Below are 22605 nucleotides of genomic sequence, written 5' to 3'. Positions count from 1 at the left end.
ATATGTTCCTCTCTCGAACGCTGCCGCGGTAAACTTATAAGTTTTAAATCAGCAGGCCTTATAAATTGAAACCTCCATGGTGTCGGTAAACTTTGATATGGATAGTTTATTCAGCTTTGACAGCTCAATTACTCATTTATTGTCACATTTCATTCATAAATGTGTGATAGTACCCCCAATTTTTTTTATTTATTAGCCTAAAATACAAATTTTGAGGTATGAGATGTATATAAATGAACCCAACAGGATCTTATAATGAAAACGAACAGGTACATTAGTGGTGTTTATCTTTAAAATCATCTTTTGTGTCAAAATCCACTGTTTGTATGCAGATTTGAAAATATTTGATCATTAATTTTTGTTGGTGAATACTACATTCATTCATGATGCGACGTAACGCGGATCTGGATTTTTTGGAAGAATAGTTGCAAAAACGGAAGTATAGTTTTCTATAAATATTATAAACACCAAATGTTATCTAAAACTATTAAGCTGATAATAACAAAACTTGACAGTAATGCTTGAAATAACCAGTCAAATATAGAATCAAGTTGGAAGAACTGTTATTAAATGGGCTTGAATCAATTCTACTAAGACAGAAATTGGCAGCTATTCAAAAAAACTCTCTGCTTCTGAAGCATCGAGACGGTAAAGAATGTTTACAATAAAAAAAAAGTCTTCTTTACCAATATCTGACGTGCACGCAAAGTTAGATGAAAATAAAATTTAAGTAGGAACTAGACACTTATGAAGTTCTTAAAATGCAAGGTACAGGGGGTGAGGAAATGCAATCTTCAGAAGATGAGTCCGACCCGTTTTGACTCACTGTTGAGCTTTTATGTCCTGAGGGTTATATTGATGTGTAATCGGTGGACTAGATTTTATCAGATACATATACAGTAATACTTATATATATGGTAGTAAAATGAATTTGTTCAACGGTGATAACAAAATAATTTCATTTGACTATTGTAATGTTCTTCTCAAAATGTTAACCCTTGAAGTATGTATACTTCTTATTTCCACGTGCAAATCCCTCTCACTTTAAATTTATAAAAGAATGCGAACCCTCCACTAACAGAAAAAAAACTTGACCCCTACATTTTAACAAGCGCCCCCCCCCCCCCCCCCACAGCCCCCATCCCAACCAAACTACCACCACACACACATCCTATGTAAAACATTGTATGTCCCTAATGATGCAGTGAATTTATAAAGTATATTGTCTTGTTGTAAAATGAAAAATACTAATAAATGAAATATGCAAAATTTATACTCCGTCACATCTGGGACTATTATAATAGCAGAGTATAATATATAGTCTTAGGTCAAATTAATGTATATAGCTAACTTCTTTTCAGAGAGAAGTACATATGCACTTAACATTAGGACTTGAACATGTATAGAGACCCAATACTATCTTTTATATCATCGGGTATAACAATAATACGAACTAATATATATATTAATTTGTATTTGAATACATTATCATGTATATTGATATGATTTATCTATTTGGGGACTGTATCAAACTGATCGTAGATACATGTATGTACCCGGTTATCACAGACGAGGGACGTTTCAAAACAATTATTTAGGCTACTGATTATCAAGTGGACTTTTGGACACTGGCGGAGGCGACACGTATCTTTCACATATGAATTCGTATACAAACTGATTTTAAGATAAAAAGGTATGCTTAATATAATATATAATATTTTCATAAATTACTAAATCAATGTGTACATTAATGTTTAACTATTACTAGATGTAGCAATTACAATAACTGACATTTTCAGATGCGGATCTAGGATTTTGAAAAGGGGGACCTACATGTAGCAAGCCAACGTGTTGAGGGGATACTTGTAAAACGTCTATGTATTTATATAAGAAGTGACATAAAGGGGGATCCTCTAGCGTTGTCACTCGTGTAATTACCTGAACGATTATGTTATCCAGCTTAATGTGTCTAAACGACATATTCAAAAGATGGAGTTTAATATTTACTATATATCGTAAACATCGCTAGAAATGAAGTGTTACTCATCCCTGTGGTGCACAAAACACTGTACAAATAAGGTCCGGGATGGGAGAATCCTTTATTTCTTTATTGTCTTATACTTGTTTGCTCTATTCTTTGTATTTAAGCACCCCACCCAATTACTCTATATTCTCTATTATTTTGCATATGTTCTCAGACTCTATTCCGAATATGTTCGCCCTTTGTTCTGCACTTGTGCCAAATATTCTTTATTTTGTAAACACCATCCAGACCCTCACCAATAATATACAGATTCCAAACCAAACTATGCTGATTGGTTGATTGTTAGTTGATTGACGTACAGTTGCACATATTTCTCGTTTAGGTAGGTCTTTTAGTAGAGGCCGTCTGCAATGACAGTCGGTGAAAATTTGGACTCCCAAGGGGAAATAAGAGTAAATTGGTTAGGGACAGACAGTTTGCTTGGCAACAGGCCACCTGTGGACTCCTAAAAAGAGTTGTTGCGAAGTTTCCTCACGTTAAGAGAGCGTGCCACTCTCTCTACACGAGGTATCGGATTTATTAAAGGTCCTCATTCTGACCGAACGTGGCTGCGTATATTTACATCCCGCTAAGCCAACAGACGCCCCACTTTTGAATGGGGTTATTGCCGATCGGAAGATGACTTGCAGTGATCGTATACTCCGATTCCTCATCCACTCTTCGGGTGGGAAAAAAAACCCACAAAAAATAACTTCTTGTTGAACTGTGTTTCCGATAAATCCTAGACATATCACATGTCTGAAAGTCTAAGTCAAATATTTATATTCTTTATAGACTAAAGAACCGATTGGAAGTTTAATAACGTATATTTATATTATATGGCAATGTATAGAACTCTGACCGAGTACTAGCCCATTAATGGAAACCACCGCATTTTAATTGATATGAAATCACACAGGATTTGTTTTTCATTGACGGCTTGTTTGAAGACTATCGTTTAAGATTTAATATTCAAGTAAGAGAGATATCGGCGTAAATATTTTACTAATTATTGCTAAATGAGTATTACATATATTAACAAAAACATGAATGCATGTTAACTTTTTTCTATCTTCATTTTCAAATATATTAAAACTGTCTTCTTTCAATCTCTTTAGACAAACATGTGGTATTGTTTACTTCTTGCCCTGCTGGGAACAACATTTGCTCAAAACTCCGGACCAAAGCATGGACAGGATAACTCTGTCTGTACAGTTTCACCGACTCCGGCTCCGGGAAGTAAGTTATTAGTTAGTGAAAGAAAACTCATAAAAGGGTTGCTGGTGGAACAGTAGTATTTCCTGTGCCATAGAGAGGATGACAGCCTTTTTTAGAATTTTTAACATCTTTTTACACTGCCCAATAACCTTTACATGTATACACAATTATCTAAATTACTTTCATTATGATATAACATTCAGAATATGTACGATAACCGTTTTTATAAAACAGTCGTGTATTGTGGTAAAAAAAAAATAATTGTTAAGTTTTATGCTTACAAAAATGAACTTGCCCACTGAAGGGTTACTATTGCCGCCTACTCGTAAACTGGAAAATAGACAAGTTTAGAAAATGTAATTTGTTTAATTTGAATTGGTCTGCAAGACAGCAATGATATTCATTTCCAATTGTTAATGCTTTATGCAAAGAACATATATATCTGCTCTAGTATTATACCCCATCATTGGTTCTGATTTATCCTATTATGTTAAAACAAGTTTAAATTAACTTTAAGGCTGACAGACTCAATAAATGTTTTATGAAAAGAAAGAAAAAGTGGAATTTCAGAATTAGTAAAATCTGCATGAATAGATCGAAAGGAAATATACATTTCTTGTTATACAAATATTGGCCAAAAGTGAGACGGTTATAAAAAAAAATACAGACAAACCCTGATTCTGGTATTTACTTTCATGCGCTATTCAATGATGTATTTTTCAGAAAGTTAAATTTCTAGATTAATAAGGCAAAATGCATTCTCTTTTTTTTTTCAGTTTCGTGTAATTTGTCCTATTACGGTCTTCCTTAAAGGTCAAATTTACAAAACGTATTTGCCAGGGTTTGTTTTCCCAACTTTCCTATTTTATTCTAAACTTTCTTAAAGACCAATTAAGACGAGCTGATATTTTCGTAATTTGGTCTTAATCGCGATATTATCTTGAATAAATAAACCGAAAGATTTCTTACTCTACACATTATAAATTTTACACTTTCAATTGTATTTTAAACCATGCATACAGTATCACTGGTGTCAACGTGATGGTCGTAACTGCAATGATCGTAACTGCAGTTACGATCATCCCAATATGGCGGACACAAATATAGGGAAATTTTTTAAGGCTGATTTCTCCACTTTAACAGTTTATATTCAGATATGTATTATGTCAAGAAACATCTTTATAAGCATTACCATTGAAATATTTTTTCGGACAGGATGGAAACGCAACAAGAAGAATGTATCAAGTCAATTCTCTGCTTACATTAGTCTTTTTACTCTTTCAGTTGTATCTAAAACCATGCCCACAGTGTCAAGTCAATTTTCTGCTCATATTGAATGTGTCATAGTAAATAAAAACATGACAACTGATTTACATGAGTACTATGATGACACCAACAACAGGGGAGCCGTCCATCAACTCGATCTTGGACTGGAACTGGATGCTTGGTATGATTACAACACGAACGAGTTCATTGCATATTATAAACCTACACGTGAGTATGACGGCTTCCTTTGGTTTATAATATATAGACTAAGAAGATGTGTTATGATTGCCAATGAGACAATTCTCACCAGGACACTAAATGACACGGACATTTAAACAACCATATGACTTCAACAATGAGTTAAACATATACCGCATAGTCAGCCATAAAAGACCCCGAAATGAATCACCCGTCGTAGAAACAACGATAAAACTGCTTCGGCACATCTGCAGTGGCTTGGCTCTTTACGTTCCAATCTGACGTGATATACATCTAGGCGGACGCAAAGCTACGTGTTATATCAACAAAACATTACTAGTATCCTGTAACTAATTATTTAATTAAACAAGATAAACGTCTGTCCCGAAAAGTATAATATCAAGCTTTACAAACATTGACCATGATTTTTATTTAGAGCAATGTTTTGTACAAACATCATATCACATGTTTTGTTTGGTAACACACTATATGTTTTATTTTGATTTATTTATGAGCAATGGTGTATACAAGCATTATATATAGGCACATGAGATCAGGGATGTAAGTTTGGTCTCAACCGATATATGCTATTTATTAGATCAATGTTTCGTCCAAGCTTTAAGAAGATCAGATAAGATATTTGTTCGGTTTCATCCTATATCTTTGTTTTTATTATTTTTATTTTAGAGCAATGCTTTGTACAGAAATTAGGCACATCCGATCAGAGATTTTTGTTTGGTTACACACCAAAAGGTGCTGTAGGATCTATTTTCTCTGCTGGGAAGATGTTGCACATGAATGGTCCCGGGATAAACCAAGTTTATACTGGTGTACAAAGTTACAGAGGTATTATGGTTGACACTTGGCAGTCCTGTCAATATTGGGCTGCGTATGATGCAACAATGAAAGTCTCGTGGTATTTCTCAAGTAAGCTTTTGGTATTTTATATCATCAATTGGGACGTAAAAAAACAATCGAGTTACTAAACTATCTATATACTGTACAAAAATTATTAGAGCTACATGTATGGGCTCTTAATTGGTCGTTATAGTCTTGTGGTATTTCACAAGTACAAGTCATGTTTGGTATATTAATGTATCATCAAGAGTAAGATTTTGGCAATTAAAAAAATACTTTATGAGTACATAAACTGTCGAGTTTCTATATATCAAAAGTTATAAGAGCTTTGGGCTCTTAATTGGTCATTTATAGGTTCGTGGTATTTCACAAGTAAGTTTTTGTATTTTGTATCATAAATTGGGAATAAAATAATAATTTTCGAGTAAATAAACTATCGAGTCTCTATAAATCAAAATGTATTTAAGTTTTGGGCTCTTAATTGGCGAATGCTAATTTCGTAGTACAAACAGTGTACTAGTATTTCATAAGTAATTGTGTTCATATTATATATATTTTTTTTCAATTCTCTGAATTTTGTAGATCTACTACAATTGTACATGAAAAATGTGAAAACATTTTTGAATCTGTTGAAACTATTTGAAGTAAATAAATTCGTTTTACTTATGCATACCCGTAGCCACGAGGGCTCGGGGGGCTCGGGGGTTCGTTCCCCCCTTGAAACCAAATCAGCGCTGTTAAAGTCAACGTTCTGTTTAAATTGTGACTGTTAAAGTCGAGTTCATGAGTCCAAATACCTCCCCTCCCCCCTTTGGAAATTCCAGGCTACGGGCCTGTCATGTGTTTCCTTTTTAGCTCACCTGGCCCGAAGGGCCAAGTGAGCTTTTCCCATCACTTGGCGTCCGTCGTCGTCGTCCGTCGTCCGTCGTCGTTAACTTTTACAAAAATCTTCTCCTCTGAAACTACTGGGCCAAATTAAACCAAACTTGGCCACAATCATCATTGGGGTATCTAGTTTAAAAAATGTGTGGCGTGACCTGGCCAATCAACCAAAATGGCTGCCACGGCCAATAATAGAACATAGGGGTAAAATACAGTTTTTGGCTTATAACTCAAAAACCGAAGCATTAAGAGAAAATCTGACAGGGTTTAATTGTTTATCAGGTCAAGATCTATCTGCCCTGATGTTTTCACATGGATCGGACAACCCGTTGTTAGGTTACTGTCCTGAATTGGTAATTTTAAGGAAATTTTGCCGTTTTTGTTATTATCTGGAATATTATTATAGATAGAGATAAACTGTATACAGCAATAACGTTCAGCAAAATAAGATCTACAAATAAGTTTACATGACCAAAATAGTCAACTGACCCCTTAAGGAGTTATTGCCCTTTATAGTTAATTTTTAACATTTTTCATTAATTTTTGTAAATTTTTAGAAAATATTTTCCACTGTAATTACTGGGTCAAGTTCATTATAGATAGAGATAATTGTAGCAACAAGAATGTTCAGTAAAGTAAGATCTACAAACACATCACTATCACCAAAACACAATTATGTCATGAATTTATCCGTGTCCATTTTTTAATATGCACAAGACCAAGGTGAGCGACACAGGCTCTTTAGAGCCTCTAGTTTTCTTTTTCATGTTTAATTATTACTAAATTCAAATTGTAATTCGAACAAAATGGTGTAGCTGAACATTGTAGCCATTTGAAAATAGATAAGTCAAAAAACAAAAGCAAAAAAAATAAAAAAACAAAGAAAGACCATTTTTTTAGTTTTCTCTACTATATATTTGTTTTATGTTGTTAATGCTTTATTGCATCTTGACATTCTTGAATTAAATGACAGGTCAGAAGATGATGATGCTCAAATTTTGGGCTCCCTGATTGGTTAAAAAAATTTCTTATCTTATGATTTTCCAGATCCAAATGAATGGGACACCTCAGTCGGACAAGTCGTACCCGTAGCAGCATACGTGAAAGGTATTGTGTATGATACCAATACAGTGTCACACCCTATGGAACATTACTACAACTTCTTCCACTTTAGACCAACTGTTGATGACCCTACAGTCTTCGAGGTAACTTAGACGCATTCATTCAATTATTTTGTTACTCACCCTATCCCGACCCTACCGTCTTCGAGGTAACTAAGACGCATTCATTCATATCTATATATCCGCAATCTTCTAAATATAAGACATATAGTACCGTTTGACAACAAAGAAAAAAGATCGAAGATTGATGGATTCATTATTTTTGTTGGATACTAATTTTTGTAGATTTAGTGGGTACAGGTAAACCACGAATTCAAATGTTCAACGAAAGACAAATTTTCCATAAAGAAGTAAGCAGATATTAGTAAAATCACGATAGTAAAATATTTTTTTAATTATCATGTTTCAATTTTATTCTTCATACAATTCCCCCAGGGTACGATATTCAAGGACAACAAAACGAAATACATGTTTCGTCAGTATGCGAAATATTCCAAAACCAAGCCATGTGTCTCTCTAACACATAAAGTACCATTTTGAATTATAATTCTAACATCTATTTTGTTTATATTCTTCGTAGACCCCTGCAGGAGTTCAGTGTCCCGGAAGACAGAATACAAAGAATTTACCAAAAATGCCAAATGGTTTCAGCTTCACCTCAGAATTCATAGACAAGACCAGATATACAATCTCATTCATGCAGGTATTTATCTTTTTGTATATCTTAAAAGATGAAATTGAGAATGGAAATGGGGAATACGTCAAAGAGACAACAACCCGACCAAATAGCAGTACCTAGTACACATACTTATAAAAAGGAGAACAGTAATACTTACTAAAATTGAGATCGAAAATGAGGAATGTGTATCAAAGATAACAACCCGACTATAGAGTAGAAAACAGCCGAAGGCCAGCAATGGATCTTCTACACAGCGAGAAAATCATGCACCTGGAGGCAATGAAACTGAACCAGAATTAAAATTCCTACAACACTCAAAAAGGTCAGAGACTCCTGACTTTGGACGGGGTTAAACATGTTAAGTGAGATGTTAAAACGAATCATAACAGACCACACTAACAAACAACACCCGACTTTTATAAGGGGAAAATATGACACAAACAACATCGAACAAATGGTCGAGATAGCCTCACATTGTGTAACTTTCGGAATTTTCAATTTTCTTATGGGCATTTCGTATTTGATTTGGAATTTTAACTTTTCATTGTAGCAACACTGGTAACTCCTATTTAAACAAAACGTACACCTTGCGCACCAAATTACAGATCTGGTATCTTTCATGTAATTTCGGTATATAGACACCTTCGAAACATTATGTATTGGTTTAAATCATGTCAAACCTTTTTTTGGGTTACTAAATCTTTAGCATTTAAACATGATGTTTTCTAAATTTTATTGTTTTTCGTTTGTTTTTCTTGACCTATACAGTTTGAATATGCCCTTGGTATCTTACACCTCTTGTTTTTAGTTTAAACATATTTATTTATAGTGGATTGGGAAACAAATTGTGCAACTTGTATAGTAATCCCTTTCTACTTTGCGGGCGCGAGTGGTGCCTTGTAGCGGCATTAGTCTACCTTTTTTTCGAAATCTACAAGGGTGTCTTTAACGTGCAAGAGATATGGCTCACTCTTAACACGGGTCAGCCATTTATCGTCCCCTTCCAACGGACTATCATCGTTTCCTCAAGACCATACTCGAATATGGTGTCAAGGGAGAGCTGAAAATTGAGTTCCTGAAATTTTCATCCCAAAAGGGAATCGAACCATGAACCTTTGTGTTAGTAGTCCGATGCACTAACCACTACACCACGGCTCTCTATTTTTATATGCAGACTGCAATATATGCCGTATCATTTTTTGTGTTCGGAACTTCCTGTTTCATTGGCATATATTGTACATTTCTATTTCATTCTGAATAAGTTAATACTTCATTTTGTTTTCTTTTGAAGGAATTCTATGACTACAGTGGCCAGGCAGTATTGTACAACTACAGACCACTGAAAATAGAAAATAACAAATTTGGAACTAACACATTGATGGAGGTTCACGATTTTAGTACAGGTTTGAAACTTTTTCCTTTTTAGCTCACCTGGCCGAAAGGCCAAGTGAGTTTTTCTCATCATTTGGCGTCCGGCGTCCGTCGTCGTCCGTCGTCGTCGTCCGTCGTCGTCCTGCGTTAACTTTTACAAAAATCTTCTCCTCTGAAACTACTGGGCCAGATTTATCCAAACTTGGCCACAATCATCATTGGGGTATCTAGTTTAAAAAATGTGTCCAGTGCCCCGCCCAACTAACCAAGATGGCCGCCATGGCTAAAATAGAACATAGGGGTAAACTGCAGTTTTTGGCTTATAACTCAAAAACCGAAGCATTTAGAGCAAATATGACGCGGTAAAATTGTTCATCAGGTCAAGATCTGTCTGCCCTGAATTTTTCAGATGAATCGGACATTCCGTTGTTGGGTTGCTGCCCCTGAAATGGTAATTTTAAGGAAATTTTGCTGTTTTTGGTTATTATCTTGAATATTATTATAGATAGAGATAAACTGTAAACAGCAATAATGTTCAGCAAAGTAAGATCTACAAATAAGTCAACATGACCAAAATGGTCAGTTGACCACTTTAGGAGTTATTGCCCTTTATAGTCAATTTTTAGCCATTTTTCGTAAATCTTAGTAATCTTTTAGAAAAATCTTCTCCTCTGAAACTACTGGGCCAAATTAAACCAAACTTGGCCATAATCATCATTGGGGTATTTAGTTTTAAAAATGTGTCCGGTGACCCGGCCAACCAACCAAGATGGCCGCCATGGCTAAAAATAGAACATAGGGGTAAAATGCAGTTTTTGGCTTATAACTCAAAAACCAAAGCATTTAGAGCAAATCTGACAGGAAATAAAATTGTTGATCAGGTCACGATCTATCTGCCCTGGAATGTTCAGATGAATCGGATAATCGGTTGTTAGGTTGCTGCCCCTGAATTGGAAATTTTGAGGAAATTTTGCTGTTTTTTTGTTATTATCTTGAATATTATTATAGATAGAGATAAACTGTAAACAGCAATAATGTACAGCAAAGTAAGAACTAAAAATAAGTCAGTATGACAAAAATAGTCAATTGGCCCCCTAAGGAGTTATTGCCCTTCATAGTAAATTTTTAACAATTTTCTTAAAATTTGAAGATTTTCAACAACTTTTAATTTGGATTGACAACGGTTTGTATTATATACAAAAGTTTATATTAGTTGAAATTTAAACAGTCTTTGGGGTGGTCAGTCGTGTGGTAGCATGCTTGCTTTCTTGTACTGAAGGTCGTGGATTTGATTTCTGGCCGTGTCAAACCAAAAACCTGAAAATTAGCATTTGCTCTTTCTCCGCTTATAATTCTACAATTGACGGTGGCAACTCTTCAACTACAGTACTATTATTCCTTAATTGTAGGCTCAAACGCAGGAACTTGAGGAATGGAACCCCTTTTCTATATTTTAATAATATAGTGTAGAGTTTTAAAATTTATAAGCTACAGTTATGGTAATATTGTACGAACAGGAACAAAAACGCTCTGAATAAGTGAAAATAGTTTAAAATGATACAGAATATTTACAGAAAAAGATATTTTGAATAAGAGGGGGAGGGGTCCATTCCCCGTGCGCCTGTGTCTAGTTACAGTTCATATTTATTTCACAATACTATTATTTTATCCTGAAATGCATGTGATATTGGCATCTGGACGTAAAATATAATCCATCCATCATAACCTTCTAATAATAATATTAAAAGTGTAAAGGTATTCAAGTATGTTATTGAAAAATCAAGTAATGCCAAGATTGATGCAACAAATCTGGTGCACTGTTTTATTCCTTCAGATATGATAATTTTTTCCTCTAAAACAAATAATATGTTCTTTTTTGTATTGGATATTTTGATCGTTGCATGTTTGTTTTTGTTTTTAAATTGTCTATTATCGGTTTTATATTGTACCTATTCAGTGACCGCTATAAATGTAAAATCTATTTATCTCAGTCCACATCTGGGAGTCTGAAGGGGGTTCTTTATTTTTGTACTTTATTATTTTTAAAACGATTTTTTTTTCTATTCTTTAAACTTTTAGCTGATAAATTCTCTATTCCTTATATGTTTAAACCTTACTATTCTCTTTTTTTATTGTGTGGTCCATTTTTGTCTTTATTCGTTATATTTCTTGCCGATTATTCGCTATTCTGTAAACCCCAATCCACATCCTACCATATGAATCGGTATCAAAGAAATTTATTTTCTCTCTCTACAATATATGTATTAAGCAAGTTGAAATTACACTTTATTGATTTGGTGCGATCGAATCGCTTTTTCTAGATTTCAATTCAAGAAATCAGGAACGCCAAAACTCAAAATTGTAAAGCCAAGAACGCATTAATTAAAATGTGCCAAATAAAATAAAACACAACAGAAAAATAGAAAAAAAACAAAACAAAACAATGATGAAACGCATTAGCAAAACACAGTTACCCTATAAACGGACATAGCTCAAAAACTGTAAAAGTGATGCTACCAACATTTGTACTTTGATCTGATTTTTGTGGTGATACGCATTGCTTAGAAGTTTGTAGAGGATGTTCTTAGTTATTAAGACCACAATCAGTTGTCTATCCATAAACTTATTATAATTGTTATCATATCATATAGATTGCTTATAATTACAGGAGTTGCATATGTTACCGATACCATGCACGGAAATTGCACGGCCCAAAAAATAGAAACTACGTTTGATGACAGAAGAGTTGACCTAAGCCATGTTTCAATGAGAAATCCCGCACAATTCTTCTATTTTGACGTCATTAATTATACATACGAAGGAGTGGTGAGTTAATAACAGGACTCGGTTTAAAAAATTGAAAACAACACGTTTAATAATTCTTGCGTCCGAAGCGCTTTTCTGGATTTACCTTCATCAGGAACGCTCAAAGCCAAGCATTTGAAATCCGAAGATGTATAAAGATATGAGGGTAGTAGGAAATGTATGTTTTAAAAGCCAGAGTCACTTAGACGTGAAATACAAATATAGAATTCAATTAGAAAACCGCCAACTTCTCCGGTATTGAATGTATGTTTTAAAAACCAGAGGCAATTAGATGAGAAATAAAAATATAGAATTCAATTAGAAAACCTCCAACTTCTCCGGTATTGAAATATTAAATGTTCTTATAAACATATTCTCTCTTTGTATACTAAACAGATTTTTTTTTTAAATTAAAAAAATACAATGATGAAAAGCATTAGCAAAACACACTAACGTTATAAACGGACATAACTCAAGAACTGAAAATGTGACGCTACCCAAACTTGTACTTGATCTGAGTTTTGTGGTGATAAGCATAACAGTACTCGGTTAAAAGATATGAGGGTAGTAGGAAATGTTTGTTTTAGAAGTCGCTTAGACGTGAAATAAAATTATAGAATTCAATTAGAAAACTTATCCGGTATTGAAGTATTATATGTTCTTTAAAACATATTCTCTCTTTTTACATATTTAAAATGTAACTTTACCATATTATGAAAATATTGCTACATGATTAAAACAGATCAGACAACAAATGTGTGTTATATTCCTTATTAAAATGTTGCATTTTTTCAAACCAGAAAAAGATCCGGAACATTGACTGTGACAGCTGGGTAGGGATCCGGGCGAACTGGCCTTCTTCAGGTGTTAACACAACATGGATGTGGTATTTTGCAACAGTAAGTATCGCGATAGATAATAACACGAAGACAGTTTAATGTCATGAGGTGTCCCGTACAAACACTATTGATACAAATGAATAAAATAAAATATTAATCCAACGACAAACAAAATTCAACAAATATCATCCCCATGTCACACACTGTATGTAACAAAACAGGCTATTCTCTGATTGCATTCACTATTTTCTTATTTCTCAGACGATGTGAACAAAACGTTCTTCTCAATAGTGAAATATCCCAGTAAATTATTTGTTGATTGGTATAAATGTACTTGCTTTCTTCTGGATTTCCTATTGTGACGTACAAAGGCAACCATGTCTGTTGACATCAAACATTAAGAACTTTTGTAATCTTTGAAAAGGAAGAATACAAATCAAAGGAGAATCAGATTCCGACATAACTATAAAATGTCTGCACTATCATCAATTGAGTTTTAATTATCTAAAAAGATCGGCAAGCCCCGTGCTTGAAATGTTATAAGAAAAATATCATAACACACTTATTGCGGTGATGGAATCTACATTTCTACAATGTTACAACATTAACTGTATAGATTTTACCTCACAAGATGAACATTTCGACATTTAATGTCATTTCACTTATGTTCGAGGCCGACACATTTGAAACACCAATACTTTAATACACTTTGATCACACCAGACAGAGCCTAGTCCAACCCAGACTGACGCTTTCAATCATAACTGAGTTAAGATCATGAATTACGTTTGCAGACACTTTATTTAATTGGGTTTCTTCTTAGATACTTTTAAGACATGTATATTGTTCTTATGTCTTATGTATTATATATATTATTGATGTAATAATTCATTGGCTTAGTATTTTCTGTTTTGTGGGATACAATACTGCGATTTCATACCTGCAAACTTTTCAAAATGCCCATTGGGGTTTTGCGTGCAAGATGACTGTCTTAGTTCTAAAAAACCTTCAAGGGGGCCTTCAACTACATTTTAATGTTGTTTTTTGGCTTCTTTATACTTTTATAAGCACAAAGTCATTGCAAAATTAATTGTTTTGTTTTAAATTGTGGACAAAATTACTCTTTCAAAATTTCAATTTGGGAGCTCCATGGGGGAAATCCCCCGCAAATAGTGACAGTTGGCAGGTTAGGTATGCGATTTACATTAAATTTCCCGTTGTGTCTAGTTTCTAAATAAAATTACAATAAGGTACAACATTTTTGGTCCTATTTTTCAGGCTGATTGGGTGCAAATAAATACAGGAACGGAACAAAGTAGTACACCTATCCGACTCACTATTGATAACGGTGACGTAAGTACATTGTACATTTTGTTTGTATACCTTTTTAGGATTTTTGCTTGTTTTGCATGCTTTTAACCTCGATTGCTATTTAATTTTTAAATTGTTGTTTTACAATGTTTTTTTTTTGTATCGACCTTTTATATTATAGTAGGCATTTTTGTTTTATATTTTATGTTAGTACTTGAATCTAACACAGTGAATGTTTACTGTTTTTGTCTTTGATTAGTTTTAATTACCATGCTGAATGTACAGCGCCTTAGAGTAATTTTTATTTTTTATATAGGGCGCTCTATAAATTTTCATTATTATTATTATTACATAAACATGTTACATATGTGTAATGTAAAATAAAATCAAGATGAGGCAACAGTAGTATACCAATGGTTTGATCTTAAATTAGAAGGTATAAACGTGTTCTCCAACAGGAACGAGACCGTTCGCGTCATCGGGATTCGAATCAGCTATGCATACATCGCCCATTATTAGCGAGTATACGTCATGGGGACAATACACACAAAGAAAGGCTTTATACCTATCAAAGTAATCAGTAGTTACCCATTTAAAATAACTTCTAGTCTAGGCTATATTTATAAGACAGGCAGAATAATTCGAAAATTTACTAATGTTATGCATGTTAGACAACCAACAGCAATTAAGCGGACAGTTCCCAGGCCTCTGATCAGGTCAAAAAAGTGTATTCTCGACATAGGCATTCAACTATTTGCCTTTTACAATGAAAAGTCAGAAACTAAAACAAAATAGAGACACAGAATAAGATATTGTTTTACTGCATACGGCAATATGCATTTCACAATTATCATTAACAAATTTACTACAGTATGAAAAAGTAACTGCTATTTTAAACTCAATTGTAATTTTTTTTTTATTTGTAAATGAAAAAATCTGGTATTTTCCTAACGTTAAAAACTAATATTATAAACAAACACCATACTAATTCAATTGAAATAGAATGCTTAACATCTTTGACAAATAATACAAATTACATAAGTGTTTCGCTTATCAAAGGTTCAACATGTACAGTTATAATCAAATAATCAATCCAAATTGATGTTAAACCTGGTATCATTAATCTAAAGTAAATATTTAGACAGATAACCTTATACATACATGTATCATTGTAATGATAAAGTATATTCGATGTTCAACATTAATCCTATCCCGAATTGAAATATTTTCAAATAATGCTGACTCCATTACAAACACTGCAAATACAACGATCTTCTCAAATTTGAATAAAAAGATCACATTGCGATCAGCGAACGAAAAAAAGTTTAAACCAAATTGTTAATCAGATCATTACAAAAATGTAGCATTTAATGCTGCACAATTAATGTAATAATTGCCATGACGTAATAGATGTTGGCTCTAAAAGTCAAATAGTTTAATATCTTTGTTTATATGTATTATAAGCTAAACTATAAGCTATAAAACCAAAGTTTCAAATTGGAAAGTTGAAATCATCCTTTCTTTAACTTTGTGGACGCCATCACGAGTTGGTTGACCTTTAAGGACTATCCGTTTTACATATGATATCGGATATTCTCCTTATGTCGTAACTACAATCCCATTCCTTTTAACGTATATGACCGAATTAGATTATTTTCTGGGTTTGTAATAACATGAGCAACACGACGGGTTCCACATGTGGAGCAGGATCTGCTTACCCTTCCGTAGCACCTGAAATCAACCCCAGGTTTTGGTAGGGGTTCGTGTTTCTTAGTCGTTAGTTTACTATACTGTGTCTTGTGTACTATCTTTGTCTTTTTATTTTTTAGCCATGGCGTTGTCAGTATATTTTGTATCTATGAGTTTGACAGTCCCTTTGGTATCTTTCGCTCCACTTTTAAACATGTTGCACCCTATTAGTATACATTTCGAACAATATATATAATATGTAAGATAAGTGAATAATCTTTTCCAGGCTGGCATACATTATGAGTATAATTTGTATAATTATGTTCTTTTACAGGCTGGCATGCATTATGAGTATAATTTGTATAATTATGTTCTTTTCCAGGCTGGCATACAATATGCGTATAATTTGTATAATTATGTTTTTTCCCAGGCTGGCATACATTATGAGCATAATTTGTATAATTATGTTCTTTTCCAGGCTGGCATACATTATGAGTATAATTTGTATAATTATGATCTTTTCCAGGCTGGCATACATTATGAGTATAATTTGTATAGTTATGTTCTTTTTCCAGGCCGGAATACATTATGAGTATAATTTGTATAATTATGTTCTTTTCCAGGCTGGCATACATTATGAGTATAATTTGTATAATTATGTTCTTTTCCAGGCTGACATACATTATGAGTATAATTTGTATAATTATGTTCTTTTCCAGGCTGGCATACATTATGAGTATAATTTGTATAGTTATGTTCTTTTTCCAGGCCGGCATACATTATGAGTATAATTTGTATAATTATGTTCTTTTCCAGGCTGGCATACATTATGAGTATAATTTGTATAGTTATGTTCTTTTCCAGGCCGGCATACATTATGAGTATAATTTGTATAATTATGTTCTTTTCCAGGCTGGCATACATTATGAGTATAATTTGTATAATTATGTTCTTTTCCAGGCTGGCATACATTATGAGTATAATTTGTATAATTATGTTCTTTTGAAGGCTGGCATACATTATGAGTATAATTTGTATAATTATGTTCTTTTCCAGGTTGGAATACATTATGAGTATAATTTGTATAATTTTGCAAAGAACAAACCAGATATATTGAAATTTGACATTAGTGCGTGTTATGTAAACGGTAATAGACGAAAATTCCAGCTGAATTTCCCAGGTAATATACACTAAGGTGGTACCCAACACCTTAACTAAAATTAATTTGGCTCGTTTAATTTTCTTAAAATTTTGACACAGTATTTACTTTGACCCTTTGACAAAAATATAAAATTTTTAAAAAAGTTGAACCAACCGTTTGATCAGAAAAATTACACTGGTTATATAGCAGTTTGACAAAAACTTATTTTGATCATTAAGAAGCTTAATATTCCCTTAACAACCCAACGTCATTAAAACGTTCTGCTGATTTTACAGAGTTATCTCCCTGTAGTGTTAGGTACCACCTTAAATGATTAGATTGATCGATATTTAAACTGACAATTTTACACATATCTATGCACATGTTACCCTTAGTTATAGTTTGATTTTGAATGCATGGTCTTAAATGCCTATACATTTGAAAAACAAAAATCTAAAAGCATCAATTCACACTTAAGTGAAAATAAAGCTTGGTAAATTTATTGTGCCTGAGTTCGTTAATGGAACTATTTTTACCCTCAAAGCTTATGATCAAAAACGTGTAGCCCAGGCCCATGATGATTAACTTCCTGAACAGCTGAATGCAAAAAGGCACAAAAGAATAACAAAATCCAACTTGTGTCACCTTTGCCGAAGATTTAAGAACCTTATTTTTTTTCTTAAAAAATCGACGGAGAATTTAGTTGAAAAAGTATTAATAGATCAGTCAGTACCGAAACATCGACTAATGAGCTGCTGGTAACGACCCAGATCTAGGAAAATAAAAATGATACATTATAAATTTGTAGCGTCATTTAAGATTTTACATAAACAGGATGGCAGAAAATCAACTAATTAAAAGCTGACGAAGAACTTAAATATTTGAATACTTGATGAAAATATGAATCCGCCAACATAGCCCACACATATACCAATTATTAGTGACGATATACAAGGCATGACAACCTCATCCGAAATAGATTAACATAGCTGTATTGAGTAAAACCTACCGATATTTTGGGTTTTCAATGGTCTACAACTTTGTACATTATTGTGCTTTATAATGCTTGTGGTTCCATTGTCATTGTCAGTGAAACTTTTGTAGACAAAACATATGTATAGCGTACCAAACTTTATTCCTTGTGTTAATGATGAGTTCAATTCTTGTAACAATTAGTGAAGTTATATATTTAAATTTATTTTTGGTACAGGTAGCTATGCAGGTGCTGTCACTCAAAATATGAAACTTTTCAAGTATTATATACTTATTTCGCTGACACAGCAGTTACAAATATCATCTTTACGAGTTGCAAACTTAAAGGTAATACATGAATATACTTTAATCACCGACACCGCAGTTAGATATTTATGCTCTATGAATAGCAAACTTAAAAGTTATAGATGATTATTTAACTAGCACAACAGTTACACATATCACCTTAATGAGTTGCAAACTGAAACGTAATATACAATTATCTCACTGACACAGCAGTTACAACAATCAGCACTACGAATAGAAAACTTAAAGGTAATAGATAGTTATTTTACTGACACAACAATTACAAATATCAGCTTTATTAGTAGTAAGATTAAAGGTAATACATTCTTATTTCACTGCCATAGCAGTAACACATACCATATCTACGTGTAGCAACTTTAAAGGTGACATATACTTAAAATCTTTCGACAAGAAGCACATTGAAGTAGTTTATTTGATTTACACTTAAAATGGTCAACGAAAACTGCCATAACAAATCCCTTCTTTTGCAGGTGTTTATTGACCAAGACATCCTGGTTGTGTTCGAGATTTTGGACGTTGCTCCAATTAAAGGCGATGTAACCAATATTGTTCAGGAAACACCTCTACTTACAGCTGCAAATCAATTAGTCAAAATGGTTAACAACAATCAGTTTTTTGTATTGTTGCAAGATCCAGCATTCAAAAATGTAAGCTTGTCGGTCAATTATACGCCATTTCAGATATTTTCTTAACCAGGAAATGGTGTTGGCTGGTAACTTCAGTATTTGGCTCAGTTGTTTTGGAATTTTGGGTCCTCAATGGTCTTCAACTGTGTACTTCTTTTGGCTTTCGAACTATTTTGATCTAAGCGTCACTCATGAGTCTTATGCAGACGAAACGCGCGTCTTGCGTATCAAATAATAAGCCTGGTACCTTTAAAACCTCAAATGTCTGATTACAAGTTAAAGAAAAGGGAACAAATATCAAGAGAAAGATAAGATTAAACACTAGTCAAAAGTACCAGACTTAACATATGTTAGACCAGACGTGACTCATTAGTGATGGTAAGACGTTGGTCGCCATATCAAAGTGATTCTGATTTAATACAAGCACATTTAAGGGCAGAGCGCAATTAAAAACTTGTATTTAGTTAGGCTCTTTATTTCAAGTTTCACTTGTTTTTTATAATTCCAAAAAGACTTTTTAAACTAAAACGCATATTGCTTTGCTTGCGTCATTATAGATTCTTTAATACTGTGGAAATTAGAAACTTGCTGTTATGGCAGGTGGATTGATTATTTTATCAACATTGCAAATAACAAACATGACACAGGTTATGTTCTTCTCATATATGTTATGATGGTATGATACTAAACCCCTCACGGGGAGGATTGTGCCTGATATTCATATGATGCAGACATAATTTTTCAATCCGTTTAATTGAGGTCCGGAGCAGGCATGTCAGTTAACTGCTAGTAGTCTGATGTTATTTATGTATTATTGTCATTTTGTTTATTTTCTTTGGTTACATCTTCTGACATCAGACTCGGACTTTTCTTGAACTGAATTTTAATGTGCGTATTGTTATGCGTTTACTTTTCTGCATTGACTAGAGGTATATAGGGAGGATTGAGATCTTACAAACTTGTTTAACCCCGCATTTTTGCGCCTGTCTCAAGTCAGGAGCCTCTGGCCTTTGTTAGTCTTGTATTATTTTAGCTTTTAGTTTCTTGTGTACAATTTGGAGTTTAGTATGGTGTTCATTATCACTGAACTAGTATATATTTGTTTAGGGGCCAGCTGAAGGACGCCTCCGGGTGCGAGAATTTCTCGTTGCATTGAAGACCTGTTGGTGACCTTCTGCTGTTGTCTGCTTTATGGTCGGGTTGTTGTCTCTTTGGCACATTCCCCATTTCCATTCTCCATTTTATTTATAAAATAACAATATTAACATTGGTAATGTCGACAAGAAATTTTTTTTACAAATAAGTATAAGTCTTAATACATTTTTGGTAAATCGGGTGACATGATTGCCTTAAGATTTCAGGTTTCACTTGTTTTCGTAATTGATACACCCCTTCTTACAGAATGTAGGATTACATATATTTGTTAAACATTTTACTTTTAGCAGAACAATTTAAACCCAATTCATTTATTATCTTTTTTATTTGGTATTTGGTATTCAAAAATACCAAAAACGAGACGAGCGTTTTCAATGCATGCATTTTTTAAAAGAAAGTAGGCGATACATATGTTTTATCCTGTTTGCTTCAACTTGTCCTTAATATTGTATTTCTAATATCATTTGTATCGCTACTTACTTTAATTTTTCTACAGTTGGTTGGTATGGTACCAAAGAAGACAGGATTTGTGGAAATAACATACTTACTACAAAATACAACAAGCTCCAGTGATACCGGCAATGGCCCAGGTTAGTGTGAAGAATAAACAGTACTTATAGCTCAAACGATACCCGAAATAAAAAGTGCCAAACTAACAAAGTTTAAATAGAATAGTAACCCGATAGTCGGTGATGGACTCAAGGAGATTGTCTGACAAACCAAGTTTTGATAATAATCTTATAGCTCAAACCATATTGAAAGAGTTAGTTATTACTGAAACAAAACAAAAATAATTCGACAGGCTTGTGAATACTGTTTATTCACCCAAAAACCAGAATTGAAATTAATGTCATGTAATTGATTACACGTTTAAATATACGCATGTGTAAATAATAGAATGCGTATGTATAAATGCAAAGATCGGTGGTTATACGTTATATGGTTGACATTGAGGTCCGTACAGTTACCTTTAATTGGTGACATCAACACCATTTGCATTCAGGTGTAGAGTTCCTCATTTGCAGTCGTACCACTTTGAAATCAGCATACGTCCCCATTCTGATCGGACGTGGCCGCGAATTTATACATCCAGCAACGCCAAACGGAAGTCCAACTTTGACAAGATTTTATGACGACCAGAAGACCAAAGAATGACCACATATCGATCCCCTTGGAGTTTCAATGAGTCGACAATCTATTGAACTTATAACAAGAAATGGCAATCCATAACTGCAAAACATAAATATGAACTGGATTATAAAGTACAAATTGTTTTTTGTATGAAATACATGCTCCATGTTAAGGCAGTTACTATAATAACACATAAACGGTAACTTTTGCAATGGATGCAGTACAATCGAGTTTGTGAATGGATGCTTTCATACAAAGTTTCCTATAACATTTATAATCATTTACCATATACATTTTTATTCCATAGGTACTATGGCAGCTGTCGGTGTGGTCATGCCTATTGTTGGTGGAGTCCTTGGCGGACTGTTCTCATATTTCTTCTTTAAATGAACACAATCTCATAATTAATTAAATGTATTTGTTTTACTGTACAATATATACATTATCATATCGTTACAAACATCAATATATCAGGCAAAATCATGGTAAAGCGTTAGTTCCTTTAAATTAAAGTGTATGTTGAATAAAAAACAAAAAAGAAATATAAAGAGCTACAGTACTTTTATTTAGTGTTATTATATAACAACAAACACACACTAGTGATTTTGTGTAATACAGAAATACATCCTTAAACATCTTCAAAACACATTTTTGAAGGTAATCCGTTAGATTTAATTTGTCAGTACGTTTTGAAAAGTCCTAAGTAGGCTTCCATACATATTCGATATTTAAATCTACATACATAAAAATTGGAAAGATTAAATGTATATAGGTTGAATTACAATTGTGTTATGTTTACTTAGGGAGTTTAGATACGACCAGTTTCTATGATTTATTGTGTACAATATGTATTGTTGCTGTCCTAGCCCCTATAAAAAATCTACCTTGTTATACATCATCTTCCAATAAAGAAAAGTTTTATAATAAAATGTGTCATTTTAAAAGCATTTAGTGTACACAAAGCGCCATTCAAAAAATCTTCCATGATAAACGG

General features: G+C 33.3%; 1 protein-coding gene across 1 annotated transcript; it reads left to right on the top strand.

Annotated features, from left to right (window-relative positions):
• The first annotated feature begins 1564 nt into the window (after positions 1-1564).
• Positions 1565-22540, top strand: LOC143052412 (uncharacterized). Its single transcript, XM_076225442.1, has 15 exons — positions 1565-1693; positions 3142-3262; positions 4526-4735; positions 5393-5632; positions 7493-7650; positions 8147-8269; positions 9537-9648; positions 12285-12442; positions 13222-13320; positions 14538-14612; positions 17316-17439; positions 18611-18720; positions 19170-19346; positions 20977-21070; positions 21919-22540. Exons 2-15 carry the CDS (start codon positions 3148-3150, stop codon positions 21999-22001), a joined length of 1878 nt encoding a protein of 625 aa, XP_076081557.1. The 5' UTR covers positions 1565-1693; positions 3142-3147; the 3' UTR covers positions 22002-22540.
• The last annotated feature ends 65 nt before the right edge of the window (positions 22541-22605 follow it).

This window comes from Mytilus galloprovincialis, chromosome 11 (assembly GCF_965363235.1).
Source record: "Mytilus galloprovincialis chromosome 11, xbMytGall1.hap1.1, whole genome shotgun sequence".
NCBI lineage: Eukaryota > Metazoa > Mollusca > Bivalvia > Mytilida > Mytilidae > Mytilus > Mytilus galloprovincialis.
This window is presented reverse-complemented; position numbering and strand designations above follow the sequence as displayed.

Coding starts and splice junctions, on each gene's coding strand:
- LOC143052412 (XM_076225442.1), top strand. CDS start 3,148: ATGTGGTATTGTTTACTTCTTGCCCTGCTGGGAACAACATTTGCTCAA. Junction 8,270..9,536: donor ATACAATCTCATTCATGCAG/GTATTTATCTTT, acceptor TTTCTTTTGAAG/GAATTCTATGACTACAGTGG. Junction 18,721..19,169: donor TACGAGTTGCAAACTTAAAG/GTAATACATGAA, acceptor CTTCTTTTGCAG/GTGTTTATTGACCAAGACAT.